This window comes from Amblyomma maculatum, chromosome 1 (assembly GCF_055883805.1).
Source record: "Amblyomma maculatum isolate TAMU_Amacu chromosome 1, ASM5588380v1, whole genome shotgun sequence".
Classification (NCBI taxonomy): Eukaryota; Metazoa; Arthropoda; class Arachnida; order Ixodida; family Ixodidae; genus Amblyomma; species Amblyomma maculatum.
The window spans coordinates 145216921-145243363 of record NC_139344.1 but is presented as its reverse complement, the minus strand read 5'-3'; the positions used below and the strand labels follow the sequence as shown (position 1 = coordinate 145243363).

At 44.1% G+C, this 26443-nt stretch overlaps 2 protein-coding genes across 5 annotated transcripts in view; one reads left to right on the top strand and one right to left on the bottom strand.

Annotated features, from left to right (window-relative positions):
• LOC146204254 (VPS9 domain-containing protein 1-like) overlaps positions 1-8781 on the bottom strand; it is a 56887-nt gene extending 48106 nt beyond the window's left edge. The window contains exon 1 of the mRNA XM_084589204.1: positions 8492-8781. Within this exon, the coding sequence (XP_084445330.1) occupies positions 8492-8629 (138 nt within the window). The 5' untranslated portion in view covers positions 8630-8781. The remainder of the gene's footprint in view (positions 1-8491) is intronic.
• LOC146204253 (uncharacterized) overlaps positions 1-26443 on the top strand; it is a 61819-nt gene that overhangs the window by 2374 nt on the left and 33002 nt on the right. For all 4 annotated transcript variants that reach the window (XR_014703961.1, XR_014703962.1, XM_084589194.1 and 1 more), the window contains exon 5: positions 1719-8332. Coding sequence is in view for 2 of the 4 variants with exons in the window: in XM_084589194.1 (XP_084445320.1) it covers positions 1719-8332 (6614 nt within the window). In the remaining 2 variants the exon portion in view is untranslated. The remainder of the gene's footprint in view (positions 1-1718; positions 8333-26443) is intronic.

Below are 26443 nucleotides of genomic sequence, written 5' to 3'. Positions count from 1 at the left end.
ACCAAGCTTTCTTTTGCTTGTGCTGGTAGCAGTGAAACTAAGCTTGCACCTTAGTATCCATGGTAATTATAACACACTAATGTCATTACAGTTTGAGGCATCAGTGTAATTGGATCTACAGTGTGGTAAAAACAAGGATAAGGGAGACAGGCCCAGCAGTACCTGAGCACTGAAAAATTTAAACAGAACTAGTCACTGATGTGACAGATCACAGACTGTGCTTTTGTGCATTATGCCTGCTACACTTGCTAAAATGTATCATGGTAGCCTGCTGTAAATGCATGCAGTGCCACTTACTTATGATGAGCTACTTTTCAGCCTTGACGCTTGTTAAAGATGTGCAAGGAAGCCATGCTACAGGCACAGGCACTGTGAGTGGAAACAGCTAAAAGCAGCTTTGGGCATTTGGCTTTCTGTTTGGCTTTGCCAGTGAATTTGTTTGAGACTTGCACAGCAGCATAAAACTGTTAAATAAACAGCCTGACGTTGGAATGTTTTAATTCGTCATTTTCAAACAAAGTAAGTAATTACACTGCACAGTTTTCAGTGTTCAGGTACGAGGTGCCCAAGGCCCAACCATAGCAGCAGTTTCGATGGAGCCGACACACAAGGTGTCTGCACCGTGCGATTTCTCTGCACAAGAATCTCAGGTAGTTTAAATTATCCTGAGCTCTCCACTAAGCCATCCCTCGTAGTCACTTTGAGTAAAACTCGGCACGAGAGCAGACAAGAATGACTACCAGTAAACCGTAACTGGCAAAAGAGGAAAGCACTGCCGCATAAGGATTATGGAAATCAATTGATAGAACTATAATCCGTAATTTCTGAAAATATAGTTAAAGGTGCCACCCTTCAGCAATATCATGAACGAACTGCAGTATCGGCAACAGAAACCAAAATTTGGTTAGCAACGTTCACACTAAGTTTTATTGGTGCAAGATGAATAGACAGCATAAAAAAAAGTTACATCTTTGTTCATACTTCTGTCTTCTAATGGCCTAAATTTTTTAAAGTGTACTACTAAATGGAGCTCACCTCCATAGATTCTGAATTATAGTAATAGCAACATAGCAAACTTCTCATGGCAATGTTTTTCTAATTTATTTTCATTCTGTAGTGGTTGCTTGGTAACTGTCGCTGGTACACGGTTGTAATCTGTCATATATCACCCCAGCTTTGCAGCAAACACCATATTTTAATTACATCAATGGCTACAACATCCATTCACAATAAGACAGGGCTGCAGAAAAACCTGCCACTTTACACAGGTTAGTGAAACCAGAACTAGCTCTGCAAACAGTACATTGGGATGGGCCTTGCTGAGACAGAACCTGTTCTTGCAGGTATTGTTCAGTTCATCCAAAATTTACACTGTGCTGCACATCATAAATTGTACTTTTCGATTGCATGGCAGACCACTGAATCTCACTTTTAATAAAACAACTTGTTATCTTATTCAATGAAACTGCTTGTAACATACCAATGCCACCCCGTTTAGAAAGCCATGCAAGAAAACTTGAAGGAGCTTTTTGATACAATAAGTAGTGCCACTCCACTTTTTTTCTGCAATGAAAGTTTAACTCTGAAAAAAAAAAAAAAAAAATGTGTTCTTTAGTTTGAATGAACAGTATGGTAAATCATAACTGCTTTTGTAAAACTCCAGCAGATAACATCTGTTGTATATGAAGGCTGCATTGCTGCTACCCGCATATGTGCAGAGGCCTGTTGCAGTTCCACAGAACAGGTGGACAGTGAAGACATCGCATCAAGGCCAGTGATGCTCAGCTCAACAGGGGATGAGAAGAGAAGCTGCCGAGAGTCCTGGGAACACCCGTGTAAAGGCCGCACCTGCCCATCCTCCATAGACCCAGGAGGAGCTGCTAGCGACAACCCCACTCAAGGCAAGCCACCAATGGAAGCAGCAGATCCTCCAGTGGAGGCTTGCAGGGGTCGCCTGCGTCATCGAAAACCATCTTCTTTGGATTCTGTTAAGAAGGGACGTATCAAGCTAGCAGGACAAGGGCAGCCAAAGCCAACTGTCCAGCCTGAGCTGAACATTTCAAGTGATCAAAATGAGCCCAGCTTTGACATCAAGGTGCAAAGGGTAGTAAGATCACCTCGGAAAGGGGCTATAGCACCTGCCATTTCTCCACCACCAATTGAGGGGTATCATGGACAGCGGTACCCTTCCCGAAGAAAAAGACAGCAATCTGCCAGTGAGGAAAGTGCAAAGGCTTTACAAAGGTCTGAGCACACAGTAATTACCATCACCGATGAGGAAGCTGATCCAGATGTAAGAACACACCCTGCAACACCAGTTACTGAGCAGCACGATAAGAAAGAGCATGCAAGGGAAAAGCAGACACCGTTGGCAAGGGAACCTCAAAAGCTCAAAATTGGGCGTAGAACAACACAGAGGGCAATTGACACACTTGCTATGTCAGTGACTTTGAGTAAAGACGCTACCAGTGAAGCAAGCAGCCAGACACCCAGCAGTGAGAAAGCCTCAAGGAGACCAACTTCACCACAGCGTTCCTCTTCAAGAGTTGCAGAGCTGAACCATGAAGGGACCAGCAACTTTGTTCAGTGTCCCGTGATAGAAGGAAGTGAGGAAAGGGGAAAGCCCCTGCGCATGCTTATAACGAGGACTGGTACAACAAAAAGTGGCATTTCCTACAGCCGTGTAAATATGCAGAGTGAACTACTTTCAGAAAATGCCACTAAAGTCCATCCAAATACCCATTTTACTCAAGTGCCTTGTGATGCTCTAAGTGGATCAACATTTCAATCATCTGTAACTAAAGATATCAAACGAGACCAAAAAATAACACCCAGTTCAAGCAGCTTGCCGTCTGCTCAAGTTGGGGATGACCTTCATGAAACACTGAACAAATTACACATAACAGCTGAGGCAACTGATTACAAAGAAAACATCCGATCAGCGCAAAGTGGTATGCTATCAATGCAAGCAACAACTGAAAATAGCATACCTAATTCTGCCGAACGAGCCCAATATGACAAGACCTTAAGAAATGCCTCCCCCTCCAGAAAATGCACCGCTAATACTGAGCAAGTTCCCACACTTCAAAACAAGGAACATACTCAGTTGACAGTCACTGCTGCTCGGAAAGTAGAAATAATGGCTGCAGAACAAGATCTGGATGTTTCTCCAACATCTCTTTCAGAAGGGCGCAATGTTATTAGCACAGACAGTATCACAGCTGATACATCCATTGCTTTTTCACGGCTAACTCCATGTGAATTCCAGACAAGTACAGAAATTATAGGTGATGTAATCCACACTAGCTCGCACCTAAAAAATGACTCTGCTATTGAATGTGCTGCGAATACCAAGGAAAATTCCACATCTTCAGCAGAGAAAGAGAGTGTTCATGCAGCAGCAGTTGCCACCCAAGATTTAGAACCAGCAGTTTTAAAACAATGTAACGCCTCCCTGGTATCTGATCACGAGGATGCTGCCACTGGCACAAGCATCATTACAGCAGATACATCCACCAGCCCTTCACAGGTATCTGTACGGAGATCACTGACAGCTGCAGAAACAACAATTGCAGTACAATCTATTCTTCAAATAACAGAAGAAATACTCGTCAGAACTGAGCATTGTGACAATGTCCCTGATGCCGAAGCTAACTTCATTGACGAAGATGAAGTTGGTAGTGCTACTGACAGCCTTTTAAAAGAAATGAGCATTGGCACTGAAAACGACAGTGAACTTCAGCTCACCACTACATGCCTGGTGACATCAGGACAGGCGAACACTGATGACATGAGTGTGACAGAAGAAGCAGGAGTACCTCCAAACATAACAGCTCTATATGAAGGTGACAGTGCAGTGGAAGAAAGCACAAAAACTGGGATGTCACCAGACAATAGACTGTGCCTCCAAAGGGAGCCAACTCCATATATAACACCCACTTGTGTACCGCTGACTGGAAACATTGAACGCACCAGCACGCCTTACAAAGATGAACCTTTTGATCTAGGAAGGCCACCAGAAGTGTCACTTCAGTCCAAACAAGCAGCAGAAGTAAAGGCATCCAATTTTTCTGAAAGCACCGATGCTACAGGCTTCATTTTAGAAGCCAATGCAACTAAATTCTATTCAAATTTAAAGGAAAGCACGTTTCAGCAAGAGGCCTGTGAGGAAAGCATTTCAGAAAAAAGCATGTGTACTGCGTATGCAACAGAATGCTTAGTAGTTACAGGCTCTACAAAATCACTTGAAGGCATGAGCAGTACAGTAACAAGTGAAGCTTCGGCACACAATGAAACAACAAAAATAATAGGTGACAGTGAAAGTTCGGAACTTTCGAGGGCAGAAATTCTGAATCCCGAACATGCAGCTTGTACATTAGAGGACCAAGCACTGCTTCCTACCTATAAAACAAGAGCAAAAAAACAAGGAATAGCTGTCCAAAGTTCACTTCTAGAGACACCTGCTGCTTCACTTAGCATATCTGAATCTAAAGTGTGCCTGCCTGGAGATCAACAAGCAACAGAACAATTTGACAGCAGGAGGACGCTAAAGAGAAAACTGCCTTCAGATTGCCATACATCTGCACCTGAATCCAGAATGTCACTGGAAAGTGTTCAGATTACATCACCTTTCAAGACGGGAGATATGGAGCTGTCAAGCAGCCTGCCATCTTCAGAGCATCGTAATGCTGATAAACAATGTGAAAGTGCTGCATGTTTCTCGAAAAGTTTGCAAAAAATGCACAATTTCTGTACAGGTGCTGCAAAGAAAGATGCTCCATTAGAAATACAGAGTGGTACATTGTACTCGAACAATGCTGAGGTGACAAACTCAGAAACGCCCTCTTATAATTCAGCAAAACTAGCAGCAGAAGTGCTGTGCCACAGTGGAGGAAAACAGGCAGCCAAGAATGCAGAAGCAGTTTTAAAACCTCTCTGCACTGATACATGCCCAACCCCAAGGCATGAAGGTTGTTCAACTTTTGCCACAGAGCCCAGGAAAGATTCACAAGTAGACACTTCTGCTCTTCCTCTGGAGCAGTCTCCACCAGTCTTGAATGAACAAAGTGATCAAAAATTGCCCATGGAAGCTGACACAGCTGAGGCACTATCACCAAGTAGCAGCGCAAACATAGAGTCCAATAACCAGTGTTCCAGAAACTCAACAGAAGTGTCATTGCTGATGAAAAAGGATTTAACTGAATGCGTTCAGGAGGGAACGGCCAATGCAAAAGCAGCCTCGGAAGCCTCTCCAATTCCCATAGAAGACTTACAAGCGGAAGATGAAGCTTCACTTGAAAGTTCTAAACTGCCTCAATGTAAGGAAGACAGTGAGCATGAGATACCTGAAAAGGCAGCAGTAGAAAAAGCAGTGACAAGTATGGTCTGCAATGCTGCTGGACCCTCAGATAACAGGCAAAGACTGAGTCAGCACTCTGACCAAAGTGAAATATGTTCACTTGCCTTACCACAAGGTAAAAGTGAAATTCCACAAGAAGCCGTTACTTTAGGCCACATAATACCTTTAAAGCAGGAAAAATCAAAAGATGAAACTGCAATAGCCACATATAATGCCAGCCAAGAAACTGATCTTGCCAGATCCAAGTGCACTCAAAATCTTGAATGTGACCCTGAATTCCCTTCAGGCTCGGCACACTGCAGAGAAGCTTACATGAAGCTGGGCAATTTAGGTGGTGTTTCAAACACAAGCATTTCAGATCTTGCAATCACAAGTTCAGTACCAGCAATCACTGCATCTGTGGCCCCAATGAATTTGTCAGCAGAGTGCTCTGCTTCCAAATTACGTGAAACTTGTATTGAAACCATAACACCTTGCGAGTCAGATGCTGGCACTAGAGTCGCAGAGCACCAACAGCAATGTAAAGGTACCTCAAGTTTTGAAAACTGTGATTCAACAACTGAATCTTGCACAGCATCACATCATTCTGTGGCTACGTCATTGTCGCAAGCGGAACAATTGGTGGACATCTGTAATAGCACTAATGCAGTAGTGACCACATCAGAAATAACAGAAAACTGTGGAAATAATGTTTCAGCACCTGACAGCACAGGGATAGAGGGCAGTGCACAATTAAATGCAGTCAGCCCAGCCATCTTACATTCAGCATCAAGCATCCAAGGCATCAGTGTTGACATAACACCCTGCTTACGAGCTGTGGAATCTGCTGCACCTTGTCAGTTCTCCCCACCACATACAGTAACAAACATGTCTGGAAGCACTACAGAAATACAGTATATGCAAGACAACACTCAAGTGCTGATGTCTTCAGACCGGGGAACTGCACCAACACAAGGATTAAATGTGGCTGCTTCTGTTAACAGCAGTCAAGGCACTGTACACGACCTACCTTCGGAATCAAAAGTAGGTTTTGCAGGTGCACCTGACAGCTGTAGTGATGGGGAGAGCATGCATCAGGAAGAGGAACTCAGCAGCCCCCAAAAGTCAAATTTATACCCCGAGGAAGAAAATTCTGCTAGTACTGAGCAGAAGGCCCCTGTGATTATGGAAGTGAAAGAAAACCTGAAATGTGCTTTAGAACCCTGGCCAATTCCCACAAGTGGGTATGTACCATTTACCAATGAAGAAGAAGGAGATAACCAGAACCCACTTCTAGCACGTGACATTTCCTGTGATTCAGAAAATGCTGCAGAACTGAAAAAGGCAATTGGTGACGGGGAAACAGAAGAATTCTTTGGTGCTGTCTCAGATAAACACGAATTTGAGATGGTAATCAAAGGTGAACAAGCAGCAAACACCCAAATGAACATAGGACATAGTGCCAAGTACAATGCCACAACACATTCTCCAAAGGTAGCAACTACAAGCGATGATGGTATGACAAATGAACTGCCTTTAGAAAAGCAGCTTGGTGATCCTTTTGAAACTGTAATAGAACACACAATTCACGACAGAAGTGAAAACAAGCAAGAAGTAGGGAGTAGTGATATCCACTTCAGTGCTTTAGCATATGAACATCAGGTTTTCGCTGAGCCTGCAATTATGTTAAGAACTGTGCATGAAACAGCTGCACTATCACAAGGTATTTTACAAGAACCTGTGAATAGCCCTCTGCCTGTATGCTCAAAAAACTGCAAGGCTGGTGGTAAGAAAACTATAGAGGAATGCAAAAATGCAAAAGATTGCACGCTTGAAAATTTGCCTACAAAGCTCACTGGCAAGTCAAATGAAGAAACAAAGTGTGCAACTGGATTTAGCAACACAGCAACACAGGACACCGGCCAAGCACTTCACACAGAGGTCAAAACAGAAGTCCCTCTCAATAATGCATGTAAAAGTGATAATGCTTCTGCATATTCACATTCAGCAGTTCCAGATGAAAACCGTCGTCAAGACGTTGAAGCAACAGCAGTAGTTTCACAGCTGATGGAAATAAAGCAGAGCCATGTCAACCAAATTAATGTAAATACCACTCGTGGAAGTACACTGGGACTCTGCACTGAAGACTGCAGCAGCTTCTACGCAATAGCAAAGGCATGTGCTGCTGGGCCAGGGATAGCTCTGATGAATCTGGCAGATGAACCGCCTGAGCAAAGCAAAACACATGGCAGTAGAAGTTCACTTCTCCATAAGAACGAGGGCGACCAGAGGACTGCCAGTGAAGTGGGCTGTACAAACATTCCTGATAACAGAACATGTTTTGAAAGCCCTCTAAAAACGGAATCTTCACTTGCAACTGAAGCATGTCCGAGAATTCCCGTCAGTGAATGCGCAGTAAATTTGCAGCAAGATGATGCTTCTATTAGCAAACAAACGGTAGACAAATCGGTTTCGGAGACAGTAGAGAACAATTTCACTTTTCAAGACCGCAAGTGCGTTGAAGTTATAAACGGCTCATCTGGTAACGTCTGCACTAAATTGATCACTGAAGAGCATCGCGCCACGGCTGAAGCCACGGCACACGATTGGAAATTTAGAACTCGAGTGCCGCCTGTTAATATGAATACAGGATTTCACTTTGGCAAATTCCTTTCTGACGACGAAGGAACAAGAGAAGAGAGAGACAAAATTAAAGGAACCAATCTAAGCGCACCAGGCTTACGAGCAGAAGATGCAACTGACGTTGTTGCAGCGCGCATGATGGAGATTGGAAGCAGAGCAGAGCCACAACAAGACGATGCATCATCCTATACTAATGCCGCACAGAGTTCTTTGCCTGGTTTCATTGGCTCAGAAAGCACCACCGACAAGCTGAGCAACTGTGGCGCCGATCAGTCTTGCAAACAAGTGTGTCATCCCTTCCAACAGTACAGTGACACCCTCTTCACAAGCATGTCCCTACAATGCGACACAGTAAGTATACAGCGTGTGCTACTTTTCATTACCTACAATCTACTTTATGTGAACGCTACTAACGAAACTTCAAATGCTTCTGTAAGTAGTCTTGGCTAGGCTACTTACGAGGGCATACTCAACTCGGGTTGCTAAATTCAAAATAGTGCAAGTACTCACAGACTCGACAGCGCTTGCTAAACGTTTCTCTGGATAGCACGTGCCTTGTGAGAACGGCCTGTTGTTGTTTTTGTCGTCGTCCATGCTTCTCGAAACCGCAATCTTCGCAGCACTCTGCGTCCTTTTGACTACCGTCATTTATATAGAATCGGTTGACATTTTTTGCTGCTAGAAAACACTTTTCTTATCCGAATTTCGTACATAGCCTGGTTGAAATCTCCCTCACAAAAAGGTCATGCACCGATGTTACGCTAAGGTCTGTTATTGCGATAGGATATGAGTCACAAGTGGAAGTTGCATTGGCGCTGTAGTGAAGTTGAAAGTAACGCCTAGGTGGCGCCACTCGATACATCACGACACTCGATATTTAAGTGCGTGTGTGTGTGTAACTGCGCAACTCAGTGTATGCATAACTGTGTAACTCTTTGCACTCTGGCCGGATACTGTGTGTGTCCACCCGATTCAAAGGCATGGTTATGGCATGGTCACCAGTTCATCATCATCATCACCATCACATTTTGTATCATCATCATCACATTTTGTGCATATGCGGCTCGGCCATCTCTGCGCTGTGCATTAGGCTAAGTTCTAATTTTTGTAGACGCGAAATTTAGCGTGTGCCTCTGGTTTGAGCTTTGCTAGTGTCCTTTTGTTGTGAAGGGAAAAGGAGAAAATATATTGGTAAGTAAGTGTTTTAACTTTTATGAGTGCTGCATGTTGGGTGTTTTGCAGGGCATTATGATTTTCCTTTTCATCGTGTGGCGATTGCAAGAGCGTAGTACATACGTGCCGGGAGCATGCTTCAGTTTGCTCTCGTGGTGCAATCAAATGGTTAATTTAAAAGCAGCGGAATATTAATATAACATTTAGGAGTCTGAAAACTTCACAGAGTCGTACGTTACAATTTTTGCCGCGCATGTAGCGCAATAGCGGAGCTCTGTCAGTAACGGCGTCCTTACTAGGCCTATCGCTTGTTTGTAGTACTGTAGGATTCACGATTTCGTTGGTTCTGTGCGGCACGCCGTCGCTAACCCGCGTGAGCGATTTCGTTTAGAAAAAAGAAACGAATGAATGCTCGTTTATACTTTGTTCTTTCGTTTGACTTGCACGCATGTATACATAACATGTAGAAAATGAATCGCGCAGCACGCGTAACTTTCGTTGGAAGATTTGCCTCTACGTATTACACAGGATCCGAAGTGGGAGTCTGGCATGATGTGATCCGGTCTGACGTGCCGAAGTGAGGAAATTTGCTGATTTGTCGTCTGAATAGATTGAGATGCATGAATGCTTTTGAACGCACCGGTCTCGGTTTATCTGACGCCTCTTCGTTTTTTTTTTTTTTTTTTTTTTTTTTTTTTTTTTTTTTTTTACAGTTAACTGATTGAAAGCACAGTTTTTTTTATTAGACTTTATAGTAGAAAATGCTAGCGGCTTGCTAGTAACAAGTGTGATCTGACCCACCTTGTTGCTGTTAGCACTTGCATTTGCATCTGCTGTCTTTTCGTGCCTGGAGTATTTATTTCACTAATATTACTTGTAAGACTCGTAGTAGAGCAAAAAGTTCTTGTAGAACATGTCAAATGGATTTTTCTTAGTGGCTTCCAGGCCGTTCAGACGTTAAACCCTGTAAAACTAAAGCATTGTAAGACCGATTTTGTTAATCGCCAATTGCAAGGCCTAGTGATGCATATGGCAAGTTGGCAAGCTTGTCACTTGATGAAAGTTCGACAAGCTTGTCCCTTGGAATGAGCTCGAGGCACTGTCCAGCACATCATAACAATTGACGACATACTTTGGGTCAGTTAGTAGTTTAGAGGGCACAACTTGAGTTGCTCATTTCTGTTCAAGGGCATGCAACCAGGGAGCCACTCAGGTTGACCAATGTTCACACTTGCAAAGGCAACCGGCAGATCAATTTCCTTAGACTTGTAGATCTTGACTGTTCACCAGCAATGAGAAGCCGGATATAAAACTAACTTCCATTCACTTTATCTGTGCTGCTGTTGGCTACCACTCTGAGACCAGCAGTTGCAAAGCCGGCAAATTGAACAGTGCTTGAATGGCCTGTGACTGTTGCTTTTCAACCAAAATGGTCACATCTGTGAGTTGCAGGTGGGAACATTCCTTAAAGGGACAGATCACTGACCAAAAAAATGATGGAAATAAAAAAATCTTGCCTCATGTGGTAAGATTGAGCTCTGCGGTAGTTAAAAAACGAGGGTTTATAATTTTAATTTGGCACTGAAAGTCGACATGTCTCCTCTTGTTGTGAAATGCTGTATTTAACACGGTTTGGTTTGTGGGGTTTAACGTCCCAAAGCAACTGAGGCTATGAGAGACGCCGTAGTGGAGTACTCCGGAAATTTCGACCACCTGGGGATCTTTAACGTGCACTGACATCGCATAGCATACGGACGCCTCTTAGTTTCGCCTCCCTCAAAACGCAGCCGCCGAGGTCGGGTTCGAACCCGGGTATTCCGGACATTATTCGGGCGTCTTACCACTGCATCATCCCGGCGGGGCGTATTCAACACTGTAGTAACCCACATGAACGCATCTTGAGAAAATGTCACTGGTTTTTGTAAGTGCACAGTGTTCTCTATTCTTTGAAGAGTGCTCGCATTTTGTTGTATTTTGTACTCTCTGCTGCCCCCTTCAGTAAAAACCAGCCTCCTTTCGCATTGCCTATGATGTGTTTTTAGCATTTGTCACTAGGTGGCGCCACAGTGATATTACTTTTTTTTTTTTTTTGATGAAGCGGGGACTGTGGCCCACTAAAACTTCTGTAGCTCGTGCGTGCGTTCCTGTGCCGTAACACCCTTGGGTATAGAAACTCCTCTGTGTACTAAAAACTGTATAGACCAACACCGATCTGTGACGTAAGCGCGATGGGGTGGCGCTTCTGTCGCCAGGCTGAGCTGGTTGGGGGCAAGAACTAGGCTTAGCGCCCATAGGAATACGTGGACTCGAAATATTTCAAAGCAATTTTCTAATTTCACTTCGCACCTATGATCTAGTTATTCAGTACAGAGCAACCATGAACATCCTAGAACAGATCACGAAAGTATGAGATCTCATTAACAAGGCGGAGTATTTTTAAACTACCGTGAAACATATGCGAGTGCGAGATGGGAGGGCGACCGATAGAAGCACATGTAAACACAACTTACCACAACATTTTACTCGGTTCAGCAGCGTTGAACCCTTCTCATTTTTTTGGTAAACGTCTTGTATCACGCCCCGACATGATGTTGCATGGCACACTACATTCCCTTGCAAGTACTGGGATCGTTCACAGCACATAAACTGACCACACACAGTTGCAGACAGCAATGCACCGCCGGCGCTGTCGCAGCAGACGCTCCAGAGCTGGAGGCGGCCGCGGTGGGTATCGCCAGCTGCGCTGTCGTCTGCTGCAATGCGCGACTCTCGTTCGTTCCGTATTGTTGTACGGCGTTTTACAACTGCCTTTTAAATGTAATTCTGTCTAGGATGTATCACTTTAGGGACAGCATTATCAAGCTAATTTACTCCATGCGGCAGCATATTAGACTGTAAACAAAACTACGTGTTTCGCTACATGGGCATTTTGGGGGTGTCTGGATTCACAATATAGATTATTCGGGGAGTTTTAAAAGTAGACCGCTTCCGCAATGACGTAGCATACTTCTTCAAAGCACTGGCCAATGTTTAACGACCGGCCACCACTTCTGGCGCTCTGCGAAACGGGAAAACTGTTGCGGTAAGTTGCGTTTACTTCTGTTTTTATGGGTTGCCCTCCCAACTTGCACCCCCATACGTTTCGCAGTGTTTTAAAAATACTTCACCTCGGTCATGAGATTTCATACTTTAACGATCTGTTCTAGGATGTTCACGGTTACTCTGCACCGAATAAGGACATCATAGGTGTCTCTTGAAATTAAAGAACTGCTTAGAAATATTTCGGTTCCATGTATTCCTATGGACGCTAACCCTAGTTTTCACCCCCAGTCGGCTGCGGCGCCGCGAGCGCCCTCTTTGTTTGTAAGCTTGGTGTTGGGCTATAATTGCAGTGTACGACTTGAGCAGGAAGCTTTACATTGCGTTGAAAAAAAATTATGCACTTACAGGCCAGTGCTCTGTCCCTTCAAGCATTTATTACAGAAGTTTATGCGATTTCTCACACATGCATCTTGTGGTGCGCAGTACAAACAAGGTGCTTAGTGTGACTTCTGCCAAATGTTTGATTTGTAAACATGCTGCGACATGTTTCTTTGATCTGTGCGACGATTCAATTTTGCTGGTGCGGAGTAAATGCCTGAAACAGTGGAAGTGCCTGTGGAGGCATCACGTTCCATGTGTCCAGCCAGGTGCACTCGCTACAATCTGCCTTTTTCACAAGGCTGCTCTGGGCATGCGCGCCTCATTCCTGGTTGAAAACACAACACCAACCCCAGCTGCGCATGCGCAGTTCTTCAGTGCAGCTGTAGCTGATCTCGAAGGCGATGTGTAGTTAATATTTGTGACAGGAGTATGCAATAGATGGCGGTAGCTGTCAAGAACAAACACCGTAATTTCGCTGGCGGCTGCCTCTCCCAAGGGCGTTTTCAACCATAGCAGGCAAATTTTCAACCACTCCCACAGGGCACCACATTTTGTGAAAAAGAGGGATTCATTTGCTCACTTTGTGATCTTCTCAAATGGAATATTCACAATCTCAAAGGCAGGCCATGGTTTCCAAGCAAAAACTGGTTTGTACTGACGTCACAACTGCTGCCATGATATCAAACCGAGAGCATAGTGAGAACTTGAATAGTTCTGTCATCAGTTTATCGCCACTTGCTATGGCTTGCACCGTGTAAGTTTTGTATGATTCACAGTTATCATACCTGTGACATTATACGCTTATTAATGTGAACATGTCGTCGAAGAGGTGGTGAAAGCACCTGGACATTGCTGTAGTTGTACTGGTACAGGGGTAGTCCTAGGCCGCTCTGAATAGCTGGGGAGCAGATGATCTCTGCTGTCGCTGCGCTGGTATCAGATGCATGCCAGTAGCGAGGGTATGCGCTAAGAGGGGGGCGCAGTTTTCGCTTCCCTTGGTGACAAAGCACTAAAAAAAGAGTGTGGTGCACACCGCGGTTCCTTCTTTGGATCCCGCTCCACTGCAGTATGCGGAGCGGCAGACTGCTGTTCGCCGGAGTGAAGTGTGATGCTGGTATGAATATTTATTTGAACTACGTGTGCTGCTCTGTACTTTTCGGCTTCTTGGTGTATAGTAACATGCGTTTACCTGGACGTCAGCTCTGTCACAGCTTTTTCATGTGCTGTATACCTCTGATCATTTCCTTTACTGGAAATCTACTACGTAGGAATCGATGCAGAGAATGTATTGTTTGCCTGTGTTTCTGAAGTGTTTCTTGCTGCATTATTTGGAGTTAGTTCTCTCAGGCCTTGTATAAATTGATGTGTGCTAACTCTCCAACATATGCAGGTAAAGCACGAGAAGACCTGCATGGGTTGGAAAGTTAGCTCGTGTTGCAGGCGCTTCTGCAAAGTTTTTATGCATATCTATACAGTACTATCAGGGTGGCGTCCTCGATGCTTGCGCTCGCCTTCCTGCTCTCATGAGAATGGAAAACAAATGGTTTCACGAAGTGCCATCATGTCAATTGTTTTCCCCAGATTAGTCGATATAGGCTCATAAACCTGTCCCTCGATTTTAGGTTTCATGCTTCTCGTCTAGCGAATCAATATTCGTCATGCCGCAGTGGCATATAGTCGATATCTAGGATTACCTTTATTTACTGAGATGTTTGCAGTTGGGGTTGCCTTTGGGCTGTCGACATCTCCGCGCTCAAGCATGTTGCAGAACATGAATGGAGCTACTCATTTCACGTCTACGCAGCCATACGCATTCCTAATATTTTCTCGTGTTCCTAAAAGCAAAGTGACTTTACTTCTGCTTCATCATTTTAGTTTTGGGCAGGAGGTCTTCATGCAGTGTCGCAGTAGTGTCTTGAAAAAGACTCTGTGTTCATGACAATGTTTGCTCTCATAAGGCCTATCTGTAAACAGTTCGTAAACGGACAAGCTTAACGTGTGTGTCATGGCTTGTGGTTTATGGTTTCTTCTGTAAGGTACAGGGGCGCACTGACCTGAGCATGTCCATTTCCACACTGTTCTGTGGCAGGTCATACATTTAACTGTATACAAGAGCATAGTTGTAGACCTATGTCCCCTTTTCACGCTGCTGCATTGCCATCATGTGTATTTATGCAGGGCAACTCAAAAGTGATGACGCAGAACTATAAGCTCATTGCTGTCACGGATGCCGAGCGTATGACATTTAAAAATGTGCATGACTGCCTAAACACGAATTAGGTTGCTCCATACTCAAGCAGAGCGCAACTTGCTTGAAAGCCCAGATCCCCACAGCTCAAACAAATTGGGACATGATCGCGTGTCGTGAAGTGCATTCGCTGCCCGCTTGTTTTCTGACAATATGAATCTCTTTTTATTCTCTGGAGAGCATAAAGGTGAGCGCAAGTTCTGACAGCGTATCCCTAGCAGTTCATACTGCGTACAAATGCATGTAATACTTCGCAAAAGCATCCACAGCAGGTACTGAAACAACATACGCGGGCCTTCACATGTGTGAAGGTGTCTCATAGGGAACCTGCACTGGAGTTTTGCGCGTTCTGCCAGCGCCGCCTAGTGGCCGTCGCGCCACTATCTTGATAGGACGGCTGAGACTGCCGCGGCTGGAGACGCTGAAGAGCGTCTATTTTATCATGATACCAAAGGCATGCTGCTGCGTTGAAGCACTCGATTACGATAAAAAGATTTCCGCTGCAGCTGTACAAAACACAGTGGCGATAGAACTTTGCTGGATTCAGGAGACTGGATGATTACGGGTTTAGTTGAGCTTCTTGTTTGAGTGCTGCTCATTGTGCTATATACCGTATACGCGCGTGTAATGGCCGCACTTTTTTTTTTTTTTCAGAGATTGGGGTGAAAATCAGGGGGTGCGGCGATTACATGAGAAAAAAGACAGCGAAAAAAATTATTTGCGGTGGTACCTGCCTTTATTATTGTCAAAAAACTCCTCGTCCTCCTCCGCTAAACTCATCGGGATTTCAGGCTCGTCCCGTGTCCAAAACATCACTCCTCGTCGTCCTCCGAACTCATCGGGACTTCAGGCTCGTCCTTGTCCCGTCAACGCCGAACTTTCGTCCAGCCGCTTTTTTTCCTTTGTCTTTCGCTTAGTGAATCACTTTCAGCTTAAAGTGAGCGGTATAACTAACATATTTTCCCATCGAGGAAAAAAAAAAAATCTTCAGCTCACGAGCGCAGAACAAATCAGGGCAGCAGTGCGTTCCGATTGCGAGATCGCACGTGATATGCTTCGGGCGATCGAGGAAATGGCTGTAAAACGGAGGAGCGAACAGACTTGGATTGGATTGGATTTGCTGGCCCCACCCTTTGTAACCTTACGCTTCATTTTGGCTTTCACTTGATTTTTGGGCCCCACCTGGCGGCAGTAACCACAAAACGTTCCGTATTTCTTGCACCACACAGTAGACGGCACTGCCCAACTTCCTGGAACTCATGGTGCAGCTTTTACTCGGGAAATTTTTAAAGTTTTTTTTCCCAATTTTCTTTCTAAAGTTCAGGGTGCGGCCATTACACGCGTGTATACGGTAACTTGGCTTCGTCTGCCGTACCAAACATATAAAGTTCTGTTTTTTCGCTTTTATCATTTGAGCAACATAACGTGTTGTGAAGGGCACCTTTTACAATGGGCGTGAGTGGGGCCATTGCAAGACTGACTGCAGCTCAAAGTCAACAAAGGGCGAACGTAAGTGGCATCCTGATGCGCATATTACGATAATCTAGATGACAAACTGAGAGAGGTAACAACCTATCCAAATACGCAGTATTTTGTCGGAATTGCAACGATTCTGGTAATGCCCTAACCGGCTTGCTTTCAGACTTCTTCCTGCATTAAACTATCGCAGCTCACCTAAGGAGCCTTCAACAATTTTTCAATGGGCCAGTAAGTGAGCCGCGATTGAAAAAAACTCCACAATTAGAGAATTCTTTCTTGCTTCGAATAAAATATGTATTGCTTCACAGAAAGCGCTTTGTTTTTAAGCTGAATGTTTTAGTCCGGTGACTGACGTATCGCTGAAGACAACTTGTGCAATATTTGTTTGAACTCATGTCCAAATCAATAGGTAGATATTCTTCATGTTCAATCCAGAACAACTTGCATATTTTAAATATCGCGCTGTACGATCTAGCTGCTTCATAATGAATGATTGTTGTAAGGCACATTTGCTGCTAACTGACCATGATTGCACTAGTCTTTTATTTGGGCATGAAATAATATAGATACATCGTTCTCTAGTCTCAGTTGGGGCCACGGTGAAAGAATATACTTAGGTGATCAAACACCGCTGTCAGCCTCAGCGCAATAATATTGCACTTCCATGCTGCGTCGACAGATGGCGCTTCCGACTGTTGCCCTTCGCGGTTCACCCGGCGAACTTCCGCACGGCATCTCTGTATGCAGCGCAATGAAAACTCATGGTTAGTTTGCTTTCTTTAAGCCTTCTGTGATAATGTGGAGTAATAGGTTAGTGTTATTCTACAAAGCAAGCACCGCGTGGTAATTGACGCTAAGTTATTTGTAAACTATGTCTGCAGCTAAACCGACCGCGGCCCACGGACCAAGTAAGACAACATTGCATGTGGTATAGAACTTGGGTACTTGATATAATCAAGCAAAATGAAGTGTTGTACGGGAATAGAGTAGTTTGATGCATTAGGTCACCTGTCTAGTTTGAAGTCACTAGCGTCTATAGTCAGATAGTAAATGGCCTGCAATTTGGGAAAGTGACTTAATGCATGCTGTTTGGTGCTTACGCTATTGTAGAGAAGGGTAATTCCTAGAAAGGGTTCTCCTCACCACATACCTCCCTCTACTTTATTAAAACTGCATGCTGTTTTTACGAGGATGATGACCATTTGAGGGTTTTTCTTAGCTCAGCGAATCATACAACTCGAGTAGAACATATGATAGATTTATTTCGCACTTAGGCTTTTAAATCATACATTACACTGAAGCGTTGCAATTTCACTGCTGTATGTGCATTTAAAATAACAAGCACTACACTCGTCTTGGTTGCTTGCGCTCAGACAAGCTTGCTTTTTCCTTACTTTTTTCGACATGTTCGCGTTTCATTTGCCGGCAGTACTGTCGCATGTGAAGGCTTACATAATAATGTAGTAGCTTGGCGAGCATGTCCTCCCTGTGGATAGTGCAAGGGAAGGTGAAATTGAAGTTTTCCAGTACAGCATCAATTGTTTTGTCATAGGCATCTCTCAGATGTACATATTTGGAGAAATGTTCTTCAGCTTCCCTAAAGAGCTAAAAAAGATGCATGTTGAGGTGCGTGAGTCTGCCCCTTGTTTTGCAATTGACAAGCTCTGCTTCGGGCACCTTTGAAACGCCTTTATGGCCTTCAAGTGCTTTCTTGCACATAGCGCAGGCAGTCTTGTTGAAAATTTTTCTGGGTGCAAATCCTGTGACATAGTAAATTATACACTCAACACTTGCATCGTTGTCATCATACTCAAACACTTCATCGCAGTCCCAGCTTCCTTGATCGATTAGCCCGTCAAGCTTCTCTTTAAGCTGGTCTAGCTTGTCATTTCCTGCATAGTTTAGCTGCTATAATCGTTCTTGAAGTCAGCCAAAGTCACAACGCCATACAGTTCCCTCTCCGAAGCTGAACAGTTGCCAAACTGCGGTAGCTTCAGCAAGGAGTACAGAGAGAGCATACAGTACAATTGTAAAAACGTTGGAAAGGTTGGATGCTCATTTTGGCCACCTGCTTGTTTAATGATGCCAAAAAAACATTCCAGTGGGTCCTGGTTCATTTTTGCGGTCAGCACGTACCTGAAGCCACACTTCGTTAGCAGGTAGATTGAGAGCTCGCAAGCAAATTTGAGTGTCACTCTTAATCCTTCCGCAGTTGACGGACTTAAGAAAAGAGCTTTAGAAATGTCCCCTCTCACAACTTCTTCCTCCCATTCGTCAAGCCGCTGGGATGCACTCTCAAGAACTTCGAAGTCGTCGCAGTTTACAGTTGGGCCTTCTGCCGGAAAGTGGCAGTTCAGGGCATCAAATAAGTTGTTCATTAAAACTGTGAACTCAACGGTGGGCTCAACATCAAACAGCCGTGGTGCTCCTCTGCATGCATAAAAAGAAATTCCTTTCGCTACGGAATTAATAAAAATCTGTGTTGCCAATTTTACCCTCATCTTAAGCATGTTAGAAGGATCACCATGGTTATAAGTCAATTTCGGGCGTACCCTCAGCTCAGTAGTGTTCTTGGTGTCGGCCACAAACAGGGCATCGTAACAAGACCATTTTATAAACTTTCCACCTTTTTTGAGCATTTTCTTGTCATACAGACGATTGCGTATGCACTTGAAGAGATATGGAGCATCTGCGAAGATATGCACTTTTCGTGATGAATCCAGTGGGTGCTCAAAAGCATTTACAACATGTCCTAGGGCACCGCATATTCCAAGCTCTCTCCACATTGCTCTATTTGTAGAAGCGTCATCGCAGACAACTCCATCAACAAGAAGACCTGCTTCTTGCAAGTGCACAATGCATTGAAGTAGTAGTTGTGTTAGGAGAGTTCCTTTAGTAGGTTCCTTGGAGGCAAACACACCCACAGGCTGCAAATATTTTTCACCATAAGGTGCGAGGTGAAAACCAGCACATGATCAGAGATTTCATTGCTTTGGGTGTTTGTCGCACCAAAATAAACTAGGCCTGCTTATGTCATTGTTTGGAAATTAATGGTCAACTCCTTCCTTACTTGAATCTCGTCAAGAATGAGGATCCTTATATGCTGAAATGCTGGTTTCTGGCCAACTTTTATCTTAGTTAGAAAACCACGCGACCCAGACATTAAACCTCATCAGGAGGGTCTCACGTAACGGAGGCGGCCTCAAGGAAAAAAACCTCCTGAGATTGGTACAAGTCTTCATCATTAGCAGAGTGGGCTACGCCACGCCATATCTGAACCTAAAGGCAGATGAGAGGAGAAAGATAGACGCGCTCATCAGAAAATGCATTAAAAAGGCCCTAGGCCTCCCAACATGTACATCGACGGAGCAGCTACTGGCCCTAGGACTGCACAATACGATTTCAGAAATCACGGAAGCGGTTAAAACCTCGCAACTTGAAAGACTCAGCACGACGCGAGTGGGAAGAGCTACGCTAAGTAACCTTGGAATAGCCACAGACAGGGGGCAAAAGGAAAGGGTTGACATTGACAGGAAAATCAGGGCGCACCTAAGAATCCCTCCCCTACCCAAAAACATGCACCCTGAGTTTAATAGGGAAAGGCGACAGAAAAGGGCGGAAGCGATAGAAACAATATATCGGAGCAAACCTCCAAATGAAGTTGCCTACGTAGATGCGGCAGGAAACAGACACAGTCGATACATGACCATAGCGGCGGTAGATGGGGGAGGCACCCTCATCACGGTGGCTACCATACTAGGGAAAGAAACCGAGATAGCGGAGGAAGCTGCGATAGCGATCGCTTGCGTTGGCACCAAAGCTAGATATATTATTAGCGACAGTAAAACTGCAATCCAAAATTTCAGTAGGGGGAGGGTAAACCCCCTCACCACCAAAATTTTAACACAAGGAGTGATTGATAGGACGATCAACATCATCTGGACCCCGGCGCACGAATCTGTCAGCGGTAACGAGGCGGCCCACAGTGCAGCTCGAGATCTCTACCTCCGAGCTGTACAGGATGGCTCGGCTCAGGTAGAACATAATAGAGAAGGGCGATTAATTTCGTATCAAGACATTACAGAACACTACAGGCAATGCCGGAGGCGTTTCCCCCCACCAAACACGGCGTTAAATAGAGGTCAGGCAATGGCGTGGAGACGCCTGCAGACTGGAGTATACCCAAACCCAGTACTAAATAAACATATCCGATCGGACTGCGAGGATGATAAATGTAAAAAGTGTGGGGCGAGAGGAACCCTCGACCATATAATTTGGGAGTGCGCTTACTCCCCAGGCAGGGCGCAAAACATTAGCAGTAGGGAAGCCTGGGAAACCTTATTGCGAAGCTCGGACCCTGAGCTCCAACTCACCGCCGTCCAACTGGCAGCAGAGGCCGCCGGCGAAACCAAACCGGCCAGCATCTAATGCGACCATCCCGTGCGGCTGGGCCGCTAAGTCCCCTCCCCCTTACAGGGGGTGAGACAGAGCGGCCCAGGCGGTGTGGTCCTTCTCTGTTGGACAATAAAAGTTTTCAACAACAACAACAACAACAAGGGCTTCATCAAATCCGCACTTCAGGCCGACTGAGCTTATGTATTTTCTGATGGTGGAAACGCATGGCAGGGGCAGTATGTCATTGCTGCGCAGAAATGAGTATGTTGCAGGGCTTCTTATGTTAAGCAAAAGACAGTAGCAGCCAGTCATCAGTGTACCTTCTGTTGAGCTTCGTCGTGCACTTAGCTGCAGCAATGTACTCCTTTACAAGCAGCAGCTGCGGTGCTGGTAAATGAGTACTTTCGAGCCTTTCTGCTCTTCCTTCCTTCCTCTTTCAGATGTGCGAATTCTTGTTTGCAGTCTTTTAGCTGCTTTGTAAGCAATTTGTTCCGCTTCAAAAAATGCGCTCGAGACCACAGTAGAGCAGTTTTTGCAATACTGGCTTTGTTATGCTGGCTTAGTGCAATGCAAGCTGTTCCTTGAAATGTATCTTTTTCGATTTTGTTCAGTAAAATTGGTACCTGATATTAAAAACTGCTTCATGTAGCATCGTGTTGAGTCCTTGAAAATACTCCCAAGTGGGCCTTAAAATTCCTCCAATATTCTTGAATTTGCCCGTTTTGAATCTGTACGAACCCAGGTTGCAGTCAACTGGCCTGTCCAAAATGTAGGCTTGAAGCGTCATGTCACATTTGACGTGCACAGACCTCTTGTTGAAAATAGAGCAACTTCCGTCAGTGTGGGAAATATGCGCGTCACTAATCAAAATGTCCTTAATGCCTTGAGAATCGATTCGATGCACTGCCCACGATTGTCTTGGTAGGCACATGTTTGATGCAAATTCGGAAAATTGATCAAATGCAGAACGATTCGGAGCTGCAGTGTCGCAGCTGTTTTCATCTTCAAAGCTTGTTGTGGTGGTCTCCAACTCCTGCACCTCATACAATGAACTGCCGGCCCCAGAATTGCTGGTGCAGTCCGGAGAACGCCCCGACTTTGCTACGGGTACATCTATACGCTGCACCTTTTCTCGGGGACTCTTGATTTTCTTCTAAAGGTAACTCGGCGCTCCATCAACAATTGAAGGCACAGCATCTTTCGTCAGGTCAGCATACATAGTTCAAAAACAATATTGACGCCAGCATCGTGCTTCACTTTGGCGAACGGCTTTAGCAGACGGTCATCTGTTGTGCCATGGGCTGCAGCACAGTGAATCCGAAGAAGGAATCATGCCATGAATAAGTGCAACACACTATCTTTTTCATTTCTTAGTCATCATGGAAAGCCAGAACGAAGGGATTGCTCCCCCTCTCAGCACATACCCTCGTCACCGGCGGGGTACGCATTTGATAGCAGCGCTGCGATAGCGGACAGCAGTCACTCCCCGGCTATTCAGAGCAGTCTGTGAACTTTTGACTACCCCTGTACATGCTCTTAAAAATGTGGGTGCAAGTTAGGCATCCTGTTGTGGTGGTCATGGTGGTGGTTCTGCAAGGGTTTAACACAATATTTTTCACACTTTATGCATAAGGCCTTCCATTTCATGATTTTGTGTTAAACATGCATGTACTACATACAAGGGTGGTATTTCTTTATTCAAAAACATCTTAGGGATTGTTTTTTCTTGAAACTGTTTCGCTGGGGGAGGAGGGATAATCTTTAAAACCTGTTTTAGGAACTAAGAGCCTTTGCTCTGTTTTGGAACTTAAAGCTCTTTTATTGGTCAAGGAAGGTATAAATAGTAGTATATAATATTAACAAGCATGATCCTTCTTTGTATTGCTTTTCTGATTTTTGCAGTCAACCTTTTGTTGCCTTTGTGATCCCATTGTAAACTTTGCCAATCCTCTTTATGCTTTATGCATTGTGGCATATGAAAATTAATTGAGTACTGCAGCTGCCAGTTAGCACACCCTACAGGTTTAAAGCAGCATAGCCAAGCTGAAGGTGGCATTTTGTATGGAAGTGGCAGCTTTTATGAGGACTAATTGGAGGTTTAGATGACTAGTGATTAACGGAGGCTGCTGTGGAATGTTTCCAGATTACTACTAGTTTTCGTATAGTTCCTTAGTTCAGCAGTTTTCAGCATTCAAAAAATTTATTCATTGAAGTATGGTTTGGGGTAAAAGTTTGCTTTCAGCTAATATTTTGAAACTTGCTTCAATTGGATTTCGCCTGAAAATGATAGGTTTGTTTTTTTGCAGCCAAAGTAATATGGAGCGTGCTGTTATTCTGTTATGTTGCATTACCTAGAGGACAATGGAAGGCTCCTTCTATTTACGTGGGCTCCAATGGCACTTGCCTGGATATGTAGTATGCACCACCTAATTTTCACTAGCTAATGTTCGAGACAAATTGTTTTGCCAAACATACTTCATATTATGTATGCAACTGTACATTCATTGCCAAAGTATGGAGTGTGCTTATGGAGGTGCCATTTTGTACATAAAAAGTGGTCATGACTGACATAGGGTCAAAGTATGCACTTAAACGAGATCTGTGTCAGGCCCGCCATTTTTCTTTTACACCTGTGTTAACCCTTTCTGTGCCGCAGAAGTGAACAGATATTTACCAGATATACTGCAAGTATTTTATTTTTTTTCTAATGAAACAAGGTTATTCCTTCAACTGCATGGGGTACCTTTACTTTGATATATCTTGAAAAAAATTGCTCAAAGATGGCTTCACTAAATGGCACTCCTGCCTTGCACAAGAGCATCTTGCAGAGTTCGGTGTGAATGAAAAGAATACGAGGAGAAAGATTTTATGAAAGTGGGAAAACATGCACATGAATAACGCCTACATATTTGATGCGTTGATGGGGAACTACTCACGGACAGTCGCAAGGTCCTGCGTTCCTACCGCAGAATTGTCGACATCAGAGTCCTTAGATGAGAACACATCACTTTGCGTTTCCGAGCAAAACTCTAGAGAGCTGTTGTCTGATGAGGGTCGTCAAAATTCTTTTATATCCACTGTCATTCTTCATGCGGCACAGAGGCAGGAAGGTAACCAAAGAAGAGAGGCAAATGGCATAACATGGACAAATATAGTTATCATCGGTTTACTGTATGAGAAATATTAGTTCATTATGGATATAGTTGTCATTGGTAATATTGGTACAAAAACATTGTCGGTAGAGAAAGGGTTAAAATACTCTTGACCTCGCTTGAGGCAGCTTTCAGGACAAGGCCACTTTCTTTAAAAATGCCATTTCATTTCTTTACAATGTTAGCATACCATTACACCAACTCGCCTATAACTGTATAATTGTGCCATGCTACATTAATGGTGAGGTTTTGTTTTGCCACGTGGTATAGTACATGAAGCTCCTGGTAGAGAAGTTGTTTGAATCCTTGTGGTGTGTTTTTTTTTTTTTTTTTGATCTTTTATTTTACAGAAGAAAACGCTGGCAAATTCCTAGTTCTGAATTTCGTTGCTTCCTAGTCTTGCTCTTTTCCCAGGAACCAGTGTTCCAGTGCCACACTGGAGTGTTGATCCAACATGGCACTGGGACACTGATCTCCTGTAGTGCTGGGTTCTTGTGGCTGCCAGTAGAAAAAATTAGGCAACAATGAAGCTGGTGCATTCAACGGTTTCTCTGCTTCTTTTTTACTGCAAAGGTGACTCCGGTGCTTTATCGGGCTAATTTGTGGTTTTCATTATTGAGCCGACGGAGTGGCACAGGTTGGTTGAAGCAGGCATAACGTGCCCCGTTACATATGCAAGAACACCTGGCTGCTAAAAGAAACAGCTGCTCTGACAGCACGTTAATAATGTACTTGTAAGTTTACTCGTTAATACAGCATGTGCCCAGCAACATCTGCTTCAACAGTCACTATCAAGAGGTATGACACAAACATGCCCACTTTTCCAAGGACTACTGAACTCTCATACGGTGCTCAGAGCTTCTGAAGAATGGGAAATGCTAAATCTTAAATCTCAATCCAGCATGCAGCAGGCTTGAGCGGGCGCAGCGTCTTGACTTGGTAGTTGTGTGCTGCCTAAGCAGCAAGGATAGGATAGTAAATATGTTAATTTCTCTAGGAAGGTCTTGTGCTAGTAGCAGAAGAGGTCCATCTTTGCTGCGGGAGGTGGCTAGTTCGAAACCCACCGCCGGACATCCACCGGTAAAAATGGGTACAAGCGTCCCCTGGACTGGCGGCTCAGCTCCGTAAACCTCGCTGCGCGCCCCTCCTTCAAGCTGTTTACAAAAGAAGCAGAAAATTTCAGAATATTGTTACGATGTGAGATGTCGGAAGACTAGGATGTTTTAGGCTCTGGACCGAACGACGACTGCACTGAAGCTGAAGTAGTTGTGCTGCGTGCTCTGGTGTTCCGGAGGTGCTCCTGGCAAACTGACTCTTACCGCTCGGGAACGCACCGTAACAATATAAACTGCGTTGAGATAATTCATAAGTCGAAGAATTGTAATTTGGCTTGGTAGTGAATAGAGTGCAGTTAGTATTTCATTTTCAAAAATTGTATGCCCCTTAACCTCATGGCCGCGGAAATTATATTGCTACCTGAAGGCAGTTGTGCACTCATTCCTGCAGTTTCCTGGTTGAAGTTATTTCTCTTCTTGTTACTGGTAGAGCATACTAGTTAACTTCTCATATTGTACTTGATGGCAAGACAGCATTGGATGTGGCAATATCTGTGTTGTGAATAAATGGATCAGAGGTTGGGACAGCTGTGCCAGTTGCGCCATTTTTATACAAATGCAATTTTTTGTGCATGCTATGCCAAAAGCATTAAATTGGCTTAAATTTCACCAACTTGTACGTTTTGTAAAGGCGAAAGGCTTACTTGCCTCGTGAGGGGCAAAAGGAGGCTGCATGGACAGGAAAAGTAGCACAAAAATATACGATTTGATATCAAAATTTTGACGCAGCCATTCTATGAGCAGCATTCAGAATGGTTTCAGACCATTTCGCTTCCTATTTAGCATCCATCTGCTAATAAAGTTGGAGACTAGTTTTCAATAGAGATTTGAACCTACGACTTGTGTACCACCAATTGCTTTTAATTGTAAATTTAGGCATCTGCTGAGAGGGCACACAGATATTGTGCCTTTTCTCTTTTTTCTGGTTATTTTCTTTTTCTTTGTTTTCCCAAGTAACATAATTTTGTGTGATACGGTAAAAAATGCTGGGGATGTCCCTAAAGTTGCAATTACGAAGGGGCAGCAACCGCAGTTAGCGGGTGTAATTGCAGTAACGAAAGGAATGTGAAGCTCGGTGACAACACAGTAGTAAGGAAACAATATTGAAAAATAAATTGATTGCAACAGTCTGAAGAGTAAGCAATTGCTGACCTGAGGATGTCTGTTCTGACAGCTGTGGTAAAAGAAGAAAAAAACGAAGCAGCGTATATCTCGTTTAATTTGAAATCTAACAGCCTAACAGCCTTGTGAAAACAGCAAAAGAGAAGTTCCAGGAATCTGGAGCCATTGACTGTTCAATAGCAGAAAGACAGTTTTCAGCAGTTTAGTACCAGTAGCAAGCAGTATCTTGTATATTGTGGTACTGAACAAAGCATGAAAGTGCAATGAAATTTAAATGTTGAATATGTGAATTACTAGTGTGTTTCAGGGTAAAGTATGCCTTATTTCCTTTTAGAATAAAAATGGGTGGTCTTGT